Source organism: Panthera uncia, chromosome B1, assembly GCF_023721935.1.
Source record: "Panthera uncia isolate 11264 chromosome B1, Puncia_PCG_1.0, whole genome shotgun sequence".
NCBI lineage: Eukaryota > Metazoa > Chordata > Mammalia > Carnivora > Felidae > Panthera > Panthera uncia.
The window spans coordinates 173,401,419-173,417,076 of record NC_064811.1 but is presented as its reverse complement, the minus strand read 5'-3'; the positions used below and the strand labels follow the sequence as shown (position 1 = coordinate 173,417,076).

Here is a 15,658-nt window from a genome sequence, read left to right as displayed (position 1 = left end):
TTTATTCTTTGATAACAATTGGGCATTGCAATGTTCATAATCTAGTGGCCCCTATAGTGCTTATAGGAATACATTGGTCCAATCTGTTCTTTCACACCTACTGAACCTGATTCACCATCAATCTGTTCCTCATTGTTTGATCCTTTCCCCTTCACCCAGGCTCGGCAGGCTGGCTGCCAGAGCCTCTCAAGCGACCTGAGAGAGAGTTCATTGCCTGTAAGAGATCAGTCACGTGGGCAGAGTAGCATCCTTTGGGCAGAGATAAAATTTGGCTTTCTTAGTACTTTTCTGGATTGAAATATCTGCTAATGCTTGCCAGGACGAACTCCTCAAAACGCTCTACCTGGGCCTCCTTTTCCATGTTCTCATGAAATTGATGAATCAAGGATTGATGAATTAACTGTGTGTCAGTGATGTCTCCCTATGGTTTGCTTTATAAAACTACATGGATAGAAAAAAATCAAGATTGGATTGTGTCCTTCAGAGAAGTTTAACAATTGAGATGGATCACTAAACTTGAGTTACCCATTTAGAGCCACTGGCTGCCTGTTGGTCACGGCAGCTGCCAACAGATGAAGAAAGAGGCCAGCGTGGGTGAGTGGCTACATGTGCATCAGGGGGACAAGGCTGTGAGCCTACCTTACCTAAAATTGAAAGGTAAATTGAAGTTCTCATGGAACATTTCCCGGGCAATGCCATCTCAACAGACAAATGATGGCCCCTATAGCTCCTTGGTCCTCTTAGGAAGGCAAATTTTGCAGTTTTTTGTTAAAGATTTTCTAATTAAGCTTTGCTAGTATTCTGAGCTTTTCAGTTATCATGGCTTATCCCATTGTTATTTATTTTATTTTATTTATTTATTTTTAATTTACATCTAAGTTAGCATATAGTGCAATAATGATTTCAGGAATAGAATCCAGTGATTCATCCCCTACACATAACACCCAATGCTCATTCCAACAGGTGTCTTCCTTAACTCCCCTTGCCCATTTAGCCCATCCCGCACCCAAACCCCCTCCAGCAACCCTCAGGTCTCTGTATTTAATAGTCTCTTATGTTTTGTCCCCCCCATTTTTATATTATTTTTGTTTCCCTTCCCTTATGTTCATCTGTTCTGTATCTTAAATTCCACATATAAGTGAAGTCATATGATATTTGTCTCTCTCTGACTGACTCATTTCACTTAGCATAATACCCTCTAGTTCCATCCATGTTGTTCCAAATGGCAAGACCTCATTCTTTTTGATTGCCAAGTAATACTCCATTGTATATGTATACCACATCTTCTTTATCCATTCATCCATGAAAGGACATTTGGGCTCTTTCCATACGTTGGCTATTGTTGACAGTGCTGCTATAAACATTGGGGTGCATGTGCCCCTTCAAAACAGCACACTTGTAGCCCGTGGATAAATGCCTAGTGGTGCAATTGCTGGGTCATAGGGTAGTTCTATTTTTTAGTTTTTTGAGGAACCTCCACACTGTTTCCCAGAGTGGCTGCACCAGTTTGCATCCTCACCGACAGTGCAAAACGGCTCCCGTTTCTCTGCATCCTCGCCAACATCTGTTGTTGGCTGCGTTGTTAATTTTAGCCATTCTAACAGGTATGAGGTCGTATCTCATTGTGGTTTTGTTTTGTATGTCCCTGATGATGAGTGATGCTGAGCATTTGTTTCATGTGTCTGTTAATGGCTTATCCCACTTTTAGAAATTTCTTAATCAACAGAATCTCATACAATGATATTTTTCAAAATTTGGATGAGGTCCCATGGGGGGATCTGTGAAGCCTCCTACCAAACTCTTTAGAGTAAGTTGGCTGATAAAAGGTAGGATGCCAGAAGCCAGGGGCTTCAGCCCCATTGGGGGCTGTTTCTATGGGTTACTTAGCTCTAGTACTTGGCCCCAAGAATCTAATTCACTTGTCCAGGGTACCACCTACAGGACAGCAGCTGCTGGCCCTTTCCTTGCATTTATAGAGGATAAACCTAATTTATCAAAATACTATTCCAGTCATATCCAGTTCTGAAAGCAAGGTCAGAGCCATGAGATTAATAATGACAGAGATGAAAAAGCAGGTGCTATCGGTGATATGTCAAAGGGAATTTGGGAGGCAATAGGTGGGGTCTTGGGAGTGATAATCAGTAACTGAAGGAAAGGGAAACTAAAGTTGCCAAATGCTGAGGGAGCAGCTGAAGCAGGAGTCAGGAACTCAAAAATTAAGTCCTAACAAAGGAAATGAGGATTGGAAGAAGATACATTCTCTGCTCTCTGCTCTTGGATCCCGGAATCTCCTCTGTGCAGACAGATGGCTTCTGGATCTACATGTCTGGCTCAGACTTTTTTCCTTAGATTAAGTCCTTCAAATCACATTGTTCTTTATACTGTCCAATATAAATGAAGCATTTCTATAGGATGCAAATAGAAAGCGAAGGAAGTAGATGTCCTGGTTTTAACCAATAGGAGGAGCAGAAATTACCCCTGGCCATCAATAGAGAGATAGATTTGGAGACCAAATTGCCCTTTAAAAAACTTTATTAACCAACTACTTTTTAAAATTGAATAATCTATCGTAAGCATTTTCCTAATCATTAAAGGCATTCATGTAAAAAATTTGTTCAAGTGTAATGTACATACATAAACTTGCACATATCTTAAGTGTACAATTTGAAGGGTTTTCATAAACTGAACACATACATCCATGTAGCTAGCTCCTCAGACGTGCCTGTATACAAGCATTCATTTTTTTTAATGGTTTTATTATTTTTTTAATTTATTTTTTGAGAGAGAGTGCAAGTGTGAGCGGGGGAGGGGCAGAGAGAGAGGAAGACAGAGGATCCAAAGCAGGCTCCCAGCTGACAGCAGAGAGCCCCACGTGGGGCTCAAACTCACAAACCTTGAGATAATGACCTGAGCCGAAGTCGGACGCTCAACCGACTGAGCCACCCAGACGCCCTCAACCGTTCATTTTTAATACCTCTATCATAGCCCATCGTAATTGCTTAACCATTCTCCTAATGCTGACTTTTTTTTTTTTTTATGATAAATAATGCTGCAATGGTTATTTATCTTTCTTCCCAACCTATAACACCATCCTATAACACCACTACCATCCCACTTGCCCGTCTGGGTCGGATTCTAGGGATGTCCTTCCAGCAACATGCTTGTAATGGTCTTAGAGTACTTTAACATCCCCTTGGCAACCTACTGCTTCCCCTTGACTATCCCCAACCTTGGAAAATCCTGTTTGTCCACATTGTCTCCTCTGTGTCGGAGGGTTAAGGCCACTACAAATTCCTGCCATCTGTTCGGGGCCCTCACTGCTTGTTGTGCTATATTCTGTGTGTGAAGATCGGGCTGTTTGTTTGCTGTCTGTTAGTGAGTGATATTGACACAACTTTTTTTTTTTTAAGTTTATTTATTTATTTTGAGAGAGAGAGAGCTTGAGTGGAGTGGGAGCAGAGAGAGAGGGAGAGAGAATTTCAAGCAGGCTCCATGCTGACACAGCACAGAGCCTGACGTGGGGCTTGAACTCACAAACTGTGAGATCATGACCTGAGCCAAAATCAAGAGTCAGATGCTTCACCAGCTGAGCCACCCAGGCGCCCCGACACAACTTTCTAAATGATCTATAACTTCTGACTGTCTTCGTCAGGTTTTAAAAATTAGAAGCTCACTTGCAAGTTTAAATTTTGTAAAGAATGAAAATGGTTGGTTTGGGAAGATTAGATGCTGTGCAGTGCTTCCCATGGTGCAATAAACGGAGTCAGCAGATGATTTTAAGTGGAACACAAACGATTTGTATGTATTCCTTTTAGTGAATATGAGAATAAAATATAATTAATGCACTAAACTCGATTTTCACCAATGCCATTGCTTAGAAAGAGGGTAAGTTTTTAAAGTAAGCTGAGCTAAAATTGATTTGAAGAGAAATTGTAATTCTGTAACATGCCAGGTGGCCCACAGATGTGAAAACGATCGATCGTTATGTGACTGTGGCTTCACTACCACTGGAGGTCTTGACAGCTTTCTCTTGGGGTATTTTAAGTCCTAACAGAGGAAGAAACGGAGACAATTATTTAGGATGTGCCAAGAAAAGGGAACTGGACCCTCAACGTTGTACTAAAATAGGATTTACTTCTTGTTCTTGGTCTCTTTGTGTGACATATTTCATGGGTCAGTTTTGTACTTAACAATTATGTAAGTGCTTATCAAGCCTCAGCCAGATTTTCAATTTATTAACATATTCTGAGATAATATCAGCCTTTCCATTCTGAGACCAAATTTTTCAAATTACTTACGGATCAGCATGAGTCTCTAGTTCATGTAACAAACTCACACAATTATATGATTTAGAGGGTTTTTGTTGTTGTTGTTGTTGTTGTTGTTGTTGTTTTTAATTTTTTTTTTTTAACGTTTATTTATTTTTGAGACAGAGAGAGACAGAGCATGAACGGGGGAGGGGCAGAGAGAGAGGGAGACACAGAATCGGAAGCAGGCTCCAGGCTCTGAGCCATCAGCCCAGAGCCCGACGCGGGGCTCGAACTCACGGACCGCAAGATCGTGACCTGAGCTGAAGTCGGACGCTTAACCGACTGCGCCACCCAGGCGCCCCTGTTGTTGTTGTTTTTAAAGTAATCTCTACACCCAACACGGGACTAGAACTCATGACCTCGAGATCAAGAGTCACATGCTCTAGTGACTGAGCCAACCAGGCGCCCCTGACTTAGGTTTTTGTTTTTGTTGTTTTTGTCTTGCTGAACTCACGGTCCAGGATCAAGTGGACCAATTGGACACTCAGTGTTTAGGTGTCCATGTATATACTGTTTGTCATTTGGTTCACAGTACCTAATGTTTTTATCTATCCCCTTACCTAAATGTTGTTTCCACACCTACACTGTAAGCCCCAAGGGAAGAAACCATGTCTTTGTCTCTTTTTTTTTGGGGGGGGGGGGGGGGGGGGACTTCGGTACCAGTATAATAGCTTGTTAAAGTAGATGCCCAAATTTCTATGGCAAGACATGAGGTATACGCATCCAATACTTGAAAAAAAAAAAAAAAAAAGACCTAGTATGGAAAAGTTCAAGCATATGCATCATCAACACACCATCTGGCACTTTTTAAACTCTATTTCATGGATGTATAAGATGAAGGCTGGGGAAAGATATCAGGTCAATTTATGCTTTCTCTTCGCTAATAGAAAAAGCAAAATACAATACACCATGGGAAAGACACTGTTGTAAGAATTACACAGCAGCCAGAGAGAGGAGAGGCTCCTGACCTCCACAGCCAGCATTATATAGGCAATGATGAGCTGGGTGTGGGCCCAGGTGACAGTTCTATAGAGCAGCTGCATCGGCCAGGATCTGATAGACAAGTTGGCAAAGGTGTGGATTAGGTAATCAGCTTCCACCATCAGAGCCCAGCAGAGGAAACCAAACACCTGTCCTGGATGGAGCCCGTGCCACCAGGCAGAGAAGGCAAATGTCTGCAGCAACGGCCAGGCCCTGCCGTGCTGGAATATGAGGCGTCTGAGCCACCCAGCTGTGCTTTGGTTCCACTTTCTCGTGAACAGGGATATCCTGTGGGTTGTTTCCAGTGTCCAAATGTCCGCATCAGGGACGTATCCCTCCCTAGCAGGGCTCTGACCAAATTCAGGTCCAAAGCCTGCTGCATGGAGGAGCGCATCATCCAGGATCCAGCAGGAATAGTAGGTGAGTTTGAAGAGCTCGGCTGTGGACCACATGACACGGATGCACTGGAGTTGCCGGCAGTCAGTCAGACCTGCTCCTGCACCCACCACCTTCCTCAGGACCACCTTTAGGCACTCGAGGCCCAGAATCTGCAGACCCATCCGGGTCAGAGCCCAGACAGAGCGCCTGGGACCCAAACTGCTGGACCCTTGAACACGAGCCTGAAATCTCTGGAAGGAACACAGGGAGCCTCCTAGGAGAGCAGGGAAAAAGAGCAAGTAGCTGAAATAGGGCAGTGTCTTCCACAGATGTTCAAGAACAGAGCTTCTGCCCCTGATGCCTCTTGCTTCTGCCTTCACTTTTCCCTCACAAAGGTCCAGAGAGAGGGATGTGACCCTCTGGGTCAAGAGCATGAGGGAGGAAAGAGTGATGCAGAACCTGAAAGAGATTTATTTAAATGTGAAAACGCTCCCCATATTTATTTCATCCCAGTACAGTCCCTCACACATGACCCCACAGCAGATAATAGCTCTGAATGATCAAGACCGATGTCCTGGCCTACAGTGCCCCCACAAAGACTCTTAGATTAGTTCAGACCACAAGCTACTCTGGGCAGGATCAAGAGGTAAATGGGGAAATCGGGGCACCTGGGTGGCTCAGTCGGTTAAGTGTCTGACTTCGGCTCTGGTCATGATCTCATTGTTCAGGAGTTCAAGCCCCGCGTTGGGCTCCATGCTGACAGCTCAGAGCCTGGAGCCTGCCTTGGATTCTGTGTCTCCCTCGCTCTCTGCCCCTCCCCCGCTTGCACTCTGTCTCTCTCTCCCTCAAAAATAAACATTTAAAAAAATTTTTTTAAGGTAATGGGGAAATTAATCATGAATCCGAGAGGCAACTAAAAGACTGACAAGGAATATCATGGGGGAAATATTGATTATAATATTTCTAAGAATGGCCTATACAGATTAGGATCAGGGACCTGGAAGAAATTTGCCATGGAAGAAACAAAAATTTAGTACTGAAGAGACTATAGTGAAGCAGAGATTTTGAATATGAACCGGTCCCTGATAGTAAGATTTTGCAGGCTGTGGTTTCTGTGCTGAGGAATGTGAGTCAACCTAGGGGTTCAGGGTGTGCACTGAGTCATTAGCAATTTGAGGGGTGTTCTAAACCAATCACCTGAACTGCTCTGGCTTCAGTGTCACAAGGTAGAGAAGATACTACTGGCAAAGTTATTGTGGAGAAAATTAAGGAAAATTATATGGTGCACTCTACAATCAGGGTTGCTGTCCTGTGGAGAGAAAATGGCACTGTTTCCCAAATGCTGCTGTTTCATTCTGTGAGTCTGAGGATTAAAGGACAACTGACTTCATCTGACTTATCCAAACAGTAAGTAAAATTGCCTCCAAATGCCACCAACCCCTGTTCACACTCCTTCTGTTGGGGTGGAATGTGTTCCCCGTAAATTCGTATTTTGAAGCCCTATCTCCCAGTCCCTCAGAATGTGACTATATTTGGAGACGAGTTGATTAAGTTAAAATGAGGTCATCAGGGGCGCCTGGGTGGCTCAGTTGGTTAAGTGTCTGACTTTAGCTCAGGTCATGATCTTGTGGTTCATGGGTCCGAGCCCCGCATCAGGCTCTGGGCTGACAGCTCAGAGCCTGGAGCCTGCTTCCGATTCTGTGTCTCCCTCTCTCTCTGCTCACACTCTGTCTCTCTCTCTCTCTCTCAAAAATAAATAAACATTAAAAAAAATTTTTTTAATGAGGTCATTGGGGTAAACCCTAAACGAATATGACTGGTCTCCTTATGAGAAGAGGATATTAGGGCACAGACACACACAGAAGAAAGACCAGATGAGGACACAGGGGGAAAGAGCCATCTACAAGCCAAGGAGGGAGGCCTCAGAAGAAGCTGAACCTGCCAACACCTTGATCTTGAACTTCCAGCCTCCAGAGGAAGTAAGTTTCTGTTGTGTGAGCCACCCAGTCTTCATTACTTTGTTATGACAACCAGAGCAAATTAGCACCTCTTCCCATTTCAGCTCTGGCTCAGCCTTCCTTCCGTCAACCAGATCCCGTTGAACTTGCTCCTCCAGCCCCTATCAGGTCCTGGCTTCCCACTGAAATGCTAATTCACCACACCCTAGTCAGTACTCCCCATTCCCTACCGGCTGCCATCTTGCTGCTTCTTCTGAGAAGCAAACCCTAAAGCCTTTGGTGAAGACAGGATAAAGAAAAGGATTCTGGGTGTGGCAGGGATGGCAAAATGAGTGAAGCAATGGCAAGCTAGAATCAGACCCGCCTCGACAGGTCACAGCCCCTGTTCTGTGAGTGACCATGGACCCACGCCAATTGTGATAACAGAGGGAGCCAGGGACCACAGGCCTCAAGAATACAGACATACCTGTATTAGATACCTCTAATCTTGGTGATCTCAGGGACTGATGAAAACATTTCTTTAGACTGATTCTTTTTCCTACACTGGGTGACCACCCTTCTGGGAGGATGGAATAGCTGAGTCTCAATGAAAGCAAAACTCTTGGGGCACCTGTGAGTCTCAGTCAGTTAAGCATCCACCTCCTTTTTTTTGTTTTGTTTTTTTAATCATTATTTATTTTTGAGAGAGAGAGAGAGAGAGAGAGAGAAAGACAGAGTGCGAGCAGGGGAGGAAGAGAGAGAGAGGGAGACCCAGAATCCGAAGCAGGCTCCAGGCTCCAAGCTGTCGGCACAGAGCCTGACGTGAGGCTTGAACTCATGAACCGTGAGTTCATGACCTGAGCTGAAGTTGGACGCTTAACCAACTGAGCCACCCAGGCACCCCAGCATCTGACTCTTAATTTCAGCTCAGGTCATGATCTCACAGTTTGTGAGTTCGAGCCCTGTGTTGAGCTCTGCACTGACTGTGTGGGGCCTGCTTGGGATTTACTCTCTCCCTCTCTTTGCCCCTCCCTTGCTCCTGCTTGCTCTCTTGCTCTCTCTCTCTCTCTCTCTCTCTCTCTCAAAATAATTAAATAAACATAAAAAAAAAAAAAGAAGAAGAAGCAAAACTCTTGCACAGCAGCTTCCATGGGAAGGTAGCAAAGGTTTACAGTGGATTGATACCTTCCTGGTCCTATTAAAGGGGAGGAGAGGCCGCTGGCCGTGTGTCTAAACCACCAACTCTGAGTTCAGCAAATAGTGCTTAGTCACTTCAAGACAGGCCTCATCCAGGGGCCCTGGGACCCCTGGTTCAACGCCCTTTCAGGCACAATGTTAAGTACAGCTAAGTGCCAGATACTGTACTACACAGGCAATACATGGTAGTTATTTATAGTCACATCATTACATTTATATACATTATCTCTAACATCAAAGATTTGCATTCAGAGACATAAACACACATATACACATACACGCACACTTTTGTTTTTAGGAAAAGAAATGGAGGCTGAGAGGTTAAATGACTTGCTTAAGGTCACACTGCTCAGATGTGCAAGAACTGAGATTCAAACTCCACACTCAGGGTCTCTCCACGTCCCCCAGGCACAAGCAAAGCCTTGGCTGGTTTAATACAGCCAAGGGAACAGGCCGCTTTACCTCATGGAAGGACGTTCTTGCAGGTAATATTCAGTATAGTGCAGACCCAGGTGACACAGTGTCTGCCAGCTCATCTGAAAGAAGAAAGCCCACCTGTGGACATCCCGGGGACCGAGAGAGGAAATCAGAACCCCGGCGCACAGAGCAGGGATGAGGACAAGCACGGCGAAGGAACCCATAGCAGCCCAGGCCAGGGCCCCGCCTCCAGCCAGGAGAAAGAGGTACCTGGAAGAAAAAGGACAAGTGTGAGACTGACTTGGAACAGTGTGACAGATGAGTCACTTCAGATATCATTCTGGAGAATCCCATGTAACACCTAAGGGAGCCATACTGTTATCACTCCAAAGTCTTCTTTTTGTTTTTCTGAGGGAAAGAACCCTGGGAGAAAAAGCCAGAATCCATTTGAAAACACCTACCTCAGGAAACAAATTTTGATACCCACCATTCAAGTGGGAACAACACCCTCCCCTGACAATCCTGTGGGTGACAGCTCTGGAAGGTTCCCTGGTGGGGACATCTTAAAAAATCTAGTGGTTTGCTGGGGCACCTGGGTGGCTCGGTAGGTTGAGCATCTAACTTTGGCTCAGGTTATGATCTTGCAGTCTGTGAGTTCAAGCCCCGCATCAGGCTCTGTACTGACAGCTCAGAGCATGGACCCTGCTTTGGCTTCTGTGTCTCCCTCTCTCTCTCTCTGCCCTTCCCACTTGTACTCTGTCTCTGTCTCTCTGTTTCTAAAAAATAAGCATTAAGAAAAAAATTTTTTTTAATCTAGTGGTTTGCTGCCTGACTGAAAAGTGATGGGAAGCTAGTGTCGAGGATCTAGGACAGCTCTCTAGACATCGTCTCATTGAGATGAGCCTCCTTCCTTTTCGCTGGGTTGCACTGCCCTGCACCATTCCAGAGAGAGTGGGAAAGGGGACTCCGTGCCTCTCTCCACTAACTGTTTGAAAACTCAATTAGAAAAAAAAAAAAAAAACAACTCAATTAGAAAATCTTTATAGGTGCTCTTAATCTTCCCTATTGCACTTTAAAGATCTTAGGAGTTGATGGTTTTTCTTAATGTTGTTAAAGACCCACGTCAGTGAAGTGGTTTATGCAAACTGCCTCCCTCAGAAGCTGATAGATGCCCTGAGGATGTGCAGAGACCTGGGAAATTTCACATTATGAGGACTCAGTTCTTCTTTCCACAGTGTATGGAAGTTAGTTTGTTTGTTTACTTTTTAAAGTTTTTTTTTTTTTTAATTAATCTCTACACCCATTGTGGGGCTTGGACTCATGACCCCGAGGTCAAGAGTCACATGCTCTCCCAATTGAGCCAGCCAGGTGCCCCTGTTTGTTTGTTTTAATTGGTGCCAAATTAATAAATCTGAATGAAGAGGTGTGAAAATAGGTCCTGACTGGTCAGGGATAGGAAAATTGAGTCAAAGAGGCCTATGCTTTTGGGGCACCTGGGTGGCTCAGCCAGTTAAGCGTCCAACTCTTGATTTCAGTTCAAGTCATGGTCTCATGGTTGGTGAGTTCGAGCCCCACATCTGGCTCTGCGCTGACAGCACAGAGCCTGCTTGGGATTCTCTCTCCCTCCCTCTTTGCCCCTCCCTCCCTTCAACCTAAATAAACATTAAAACAAACAAACAAAAAGATTAAAAAGAGGCCTACATTTTCTTGACCACTGCAGGGTATGTATCATGGCTCAGCGACACACACACATTAGTAAGAATGTCTTTCCTGTGGGGGGACTGATAGGTGGTCCCCGTGTAAGTTGCTCTATCACACAGGGTCTGGGCCATTCCTGTGCTTCCCTGCCACGGAAAAATAAGGGGAACACGTATTCCTTACACAGCAGAAGTAGAAGCCTGAAGTGGCAACTGCCCTCAGGCTTTGTAAACATTAAAATGTCTACACGTGTTCAATGTAGGCTACATGATGTATTGAGTACTTATTTTATTCTAGGCATTGTGCTAATAATCTCTTTGTAAGAAATAGCTTTATTTAATCCTTAAAATAACTCCATGAGATAGGCATTATTATTTCCATTTCATAGATCAACTTGAGAATTTATTCACATACACAGGACACACAGGAAGGGAAGGACCCAGGACCCGTCAGGCTGACTCCGAAGCCAGCCATCTCTCTCTCTCTTTTTTAAGTTTATTTATTTTTGAGATATTCCCTCTCTCTGCAAGAGAGAGGCAGCGCACATGCACGCATATGTGCACACAAGCAGGGGAGGGGCAGAAAGAGAGAATCCCAAGCAAGCTCCATGCTGTCAGCACAGAGTCCAGAGCCCCACGTGGGCTCAAAGTCACAAACCAAACCATGAGATCATGCATGACCTGAGCTGAAATCAACAGTTGGACGCTTAACCTACTAAGCTACCCAGGCGTCCCCCAAAGCCGGCAATCTTAACCCTATGGGAATTAACCCTTGTTTTTGCACTTGCTTTGCTTTATTATTTGTGATTCTTTCTCAATAGGAAACTTTTTTACAACTGCTCCCCTCCTAAGTGAGGGTAAGGGCTGTCAACCACTTGTGAACATGTAATATACCACAGATTAGTCAAACTCACTAGTTTTTTTTATTAGATACAACTAGATCTTACTTAAAAATCCCCAGTGTATAAAAATCTTAATTTCCAAAATAAGTGAATCATTAGGAGGTAGCCCTCGGGCAATGGATTTTCATGTGACACAAGGATATTCCACAAACTTCTTTAAAAACACGGGCTGCCTTTAATGTATATAATGTATTAACTATACAGGGGCGCCTGGGTGGCTCAGTTGGTTGAGTGTCTGACTCTTCGTTTTGGCTCAGGTCATGATCCCAGGGTTGTGGGATGGAGCCCCATATCAGCCTTTGCACTGAGCATGGATCCTGCTTGAGATTCTCTCTCTCTCTACCCCCTCCCCTGCTTGTGCTCTCTCTCAAATAAAAAATAATAATAACTGGGGCGCCTGGGTGGCTCAGTCGGTTGAGTTTCCGACTTCGGCTCAGGTCATGATCTCACGGTCTGTGAGTTCGAGCCCCAAGTCGGGCTCTGTGCTGACAGCTCAGAGCCTGGAGCCTGCTTTGGATTCTGTGTCTCCCTCTCTCTGACCCTCCCCCATTCATGCTCTGTCTCTCTCTGTCTCAAAAATAAATAAACATTTAAAAAAATAATAATAATAACTTATTAACTACACAAAAATCATTTCAATCAAGTTATCAAGTCTCTAATGATAATAATTTTTGGACCCCAGATTAAGATCCAGCCAATCTAACATAATTTATTTCGACTTATTCCATTTCTCTGAGAAATCATACAAAGGCATTTTAAAAATCAGTTATATATTTAATAAAATTTAATTTTATTGAAAATTATAAAATTCCATGAAATTAGGACTGGTCAAGAGTACAGGACATATGGTGGGGGTATAGACATATCTGTTTGGGGAACTCCTGTACTAACTCAACATCGATCTCTCCCCAGAGTTTATTTTCACCGTTTTCCCCTTTAATGTAAACCTGTCAAACTTTGAGTCAATGCAGACATGATGTCAATTTCCACTACCATTGCACTCTAATAGAGATATCAATGATTGAGCAATCAATAATCAGTGGTAGTGATAAGTACTTAAAAACAACCGTATAATTAATTATTTTTTAAAAAATTTTTAACATTTATTCATTTTTTGAGAGACAGAGAGAGACAGAGCATGAGCCGGGGAGGGGCAGAGAGAGAGGGAGACACAGAATCCATAACAGGCTCCAGGCTCTGAGCTATCAGCACAGAGCCTGATGCGGGACTGGAACCCGTGAACCGTGAGATCATGACCCAAGCCGAAGTCAGTCACTTAACCGACTGAGCCACCCAGGCGGCCCTGTATAATTAATTATTTAATCTTCATGTCTTCAGGCCAATCCGTGCTTTTTGACCTACTATGGTATTCATAGATGTAAGAGCAAAATTAGCCTTTAAACCTACCTGGCAGGGGTGGAAAATGAATCCATAGTGCAGAGATAATTAAACAGAAGTGCAAAAGGAAAAGCGGCCCCTTGATAAAGTGATACAGGATGGAGGAAGAACAGCTGAAGCCAATCCATTGTGAACTGGGACAAAGATACTGTGCTTTCCAGAGTCCTTAACAGGTGCCTTCCTTCAGGAATAGAAATCTCAACCAGGTTCTCTTTGATCTGCTTATATGGCTCAGGAAGGCGTGGGTGAGTAAAAAGCAAACAAAAGCACTGGCGAGAAGCAGCATAAAAGTTGGCTTTCTGATAAAGGGAACTGCACTATAGAAACCAAAATGCGTCTTGGTGTGATATTAAGAACGTACAAAAAACATTGCTTTCACAATTCTCGTTTAGTTTACATACTGTGTTATTTGCCTTTCCAGTCATCTGTCATATTTTCTTCACTAAGTTAAAGAAAAATGTCATTTTCCAGTTGTAGACAGACAACTGGCTGGCTGGGAAGGAGAAGCAAGGATGTGAGCGAGGAAAGGAGTCACCATAATCATGTGAGCCAATTCCTAAAATAAATGCATGTGCGTGTGTGTGTGTGTGTGTGTGTGTGTATAATCTCCCGTGGTTTTGTTTCTCTGGAGAACTGTGATTAATACATACACCATGGAAGTCTTTCAAATTAATTTAGACAGACATTGTTTGAAAACAGGTGCTTATATGCTTGGGGACAATAGAATGTTTTAAATTCATCCATATATTTATTCAACAATTTTCTTTTTTAGTATTTATTATGTGTCGGGTACTGTGGTCAGTGCTGGGTAAACGGGGACAAATTCGTGTGGCTACTTTCAAGGAACTAAGTCTTTGGGGAAAATAATAAGATAAACAATTACAGCTGCCAATGGGTCCTTTTTTTGCATTTTTTTTTTTAAAGTAAACTCTACCCCCAAGATGGGGTTCAAACTTACAACCCAAGATCAAGAGTCCCATGTAGTACCAACTGAGCCAGCGAGGCACCTGGATGATGGGTCCTCTTCTTATTCCATGGAGAAAACCAGCAGTAGAGCAAGAATGACCTATTTCTGATTGGGTGGCCAGAGAGGGTGTCTCTGAGTGTGATGGTTAGTTTTTTGTATCAGTTTAGCTAGAGTAGGCTACAGTTCCCAGCTATTCAATCAAACACCAATCTAGGTGATGTTGTGAAGGTGTTTTGTAGATGTGATTGAAGTCCATAACCAGTTGCCTTTAAAGAAGGGAGAGTATCCCAGATTATCCGGGTGGGACTGATCCAATCACTTAAAAGGCTTTAAGAGCAGGCCTGGAGCTTCTCTGAAGATACTCCACCTACAGACAGCAGCTACACCACATGCCTGAGAGTTCCAGCCTGCCCCACAGACTTCTGACTTGCCTAGCCAGCCCCCACAATTGTGTAAGCCAATTCCTTGCAATAAACCTCTTAATTTATAACTCCTAGCAGTTCTGTTTCTCTGGTTGAACCCTGACCAATACACAGAGTATGTGACATCTGAGACTTAAACCATCATAGGAAGGCAGGGTGGAGAGCAGGGTCAGGTGGAAGCGCTCTGGGGCAGTCAGCTTGGCTTCATAGAGAATGAACGCGTGATTAGAGAAAGAGGAAGAGAAACTGAGCATGAAGAAGTAGTCAGAAGAACTGAATAAGAGAAGTAGTCAGGGGCTGGATCTAGTCCAGAGGTAGGTTACAGAAAGGAGTTAGGAAGAAAAACGAAAAGAATGGAAAGTACAATAATTGGATTAGTGTTTAAAGGATGATTTTGTTGGAGGCTCAGTCGCTTAAGCGTATGACTTCGACTCAGGTTATGATCTCCGGTTGGTGAGTTCAAGCCCTGCATCGGGCTCCGTGCTGACAGCTCAGAGCCTGGAATCTGCTTTGGATTCTGTGTCTTCCTCTCTCTGCCCCTACTCTGCTCACACTGTCTCTCTCAAAAATAAAAACATTGAAAAAACTTAAAAATAAGATAAAGGATGATTCTGGCGACAGGAGAATGGCTTCAATGAGGGAGGTGGGGAGGCGGTGGGAAGGGGATGGGGGACACCCCGGGAGAGATGGCGGCTGAGATTGCATTAGGGAGGTGGAAGTCTTGCCGGTGAATTATATACGAATTATAAACGGGGAGGTGAGGAAAGTCTAAGATGCCTATTGAGTTTCTAGCTTGAGCAATTTTAAGTGAATGGTGGATCTCTTTACTGAGGTGGAGAGCAAAGCATCAACTAAGGGGTGTAAATCAAAAGCTCTGCCCCGGACGTTTTAGGTTTGATACGCCTTTGAGGCATCCAAGTGGAGGATGCAATGAAATAACCATGTATGAAGCTCGGTAAAGAGGACAGAACTAGAGATATTAACCCGAGAAAGTCAGCAGGTAGGAGGGTACTTATGGGAATGTCGAGCTCACCCAGCAAGAGCTGAGCTCA

General features: G+C 44.0%; 1 protein-coding gene across 1 annotated transcript; it reads right to left on the bottom strand.

Moving 5' to 3' along the window:
• Positions 1–5,164: 5,164 nt before the first annotated feature.
• On the bottom strand, positions 5,165–13,622 carry MBOAT4 (membrane bound O-acyltransferase domain containing 4). The gene is made up of 3 exons (XM_049630086.1): positions 13,227–13,622; positions 9,266–9,490; positions 5,165–6,128 (listed from the first exon to the last, which is right to left on the bottom strand). Exons 1-3 carry the CDS (start codon positions 13,343–13,345, stop codon positions 5,165–5,167), a joined length of 1,308 nt encoding a protein of 435 aa, XP_049486043.1. The 5' UTR covers positions 13,346–13,622.
• Between the last annotated feature and the right edge of the window lie 2,036 nt (positions 13,623–15,658).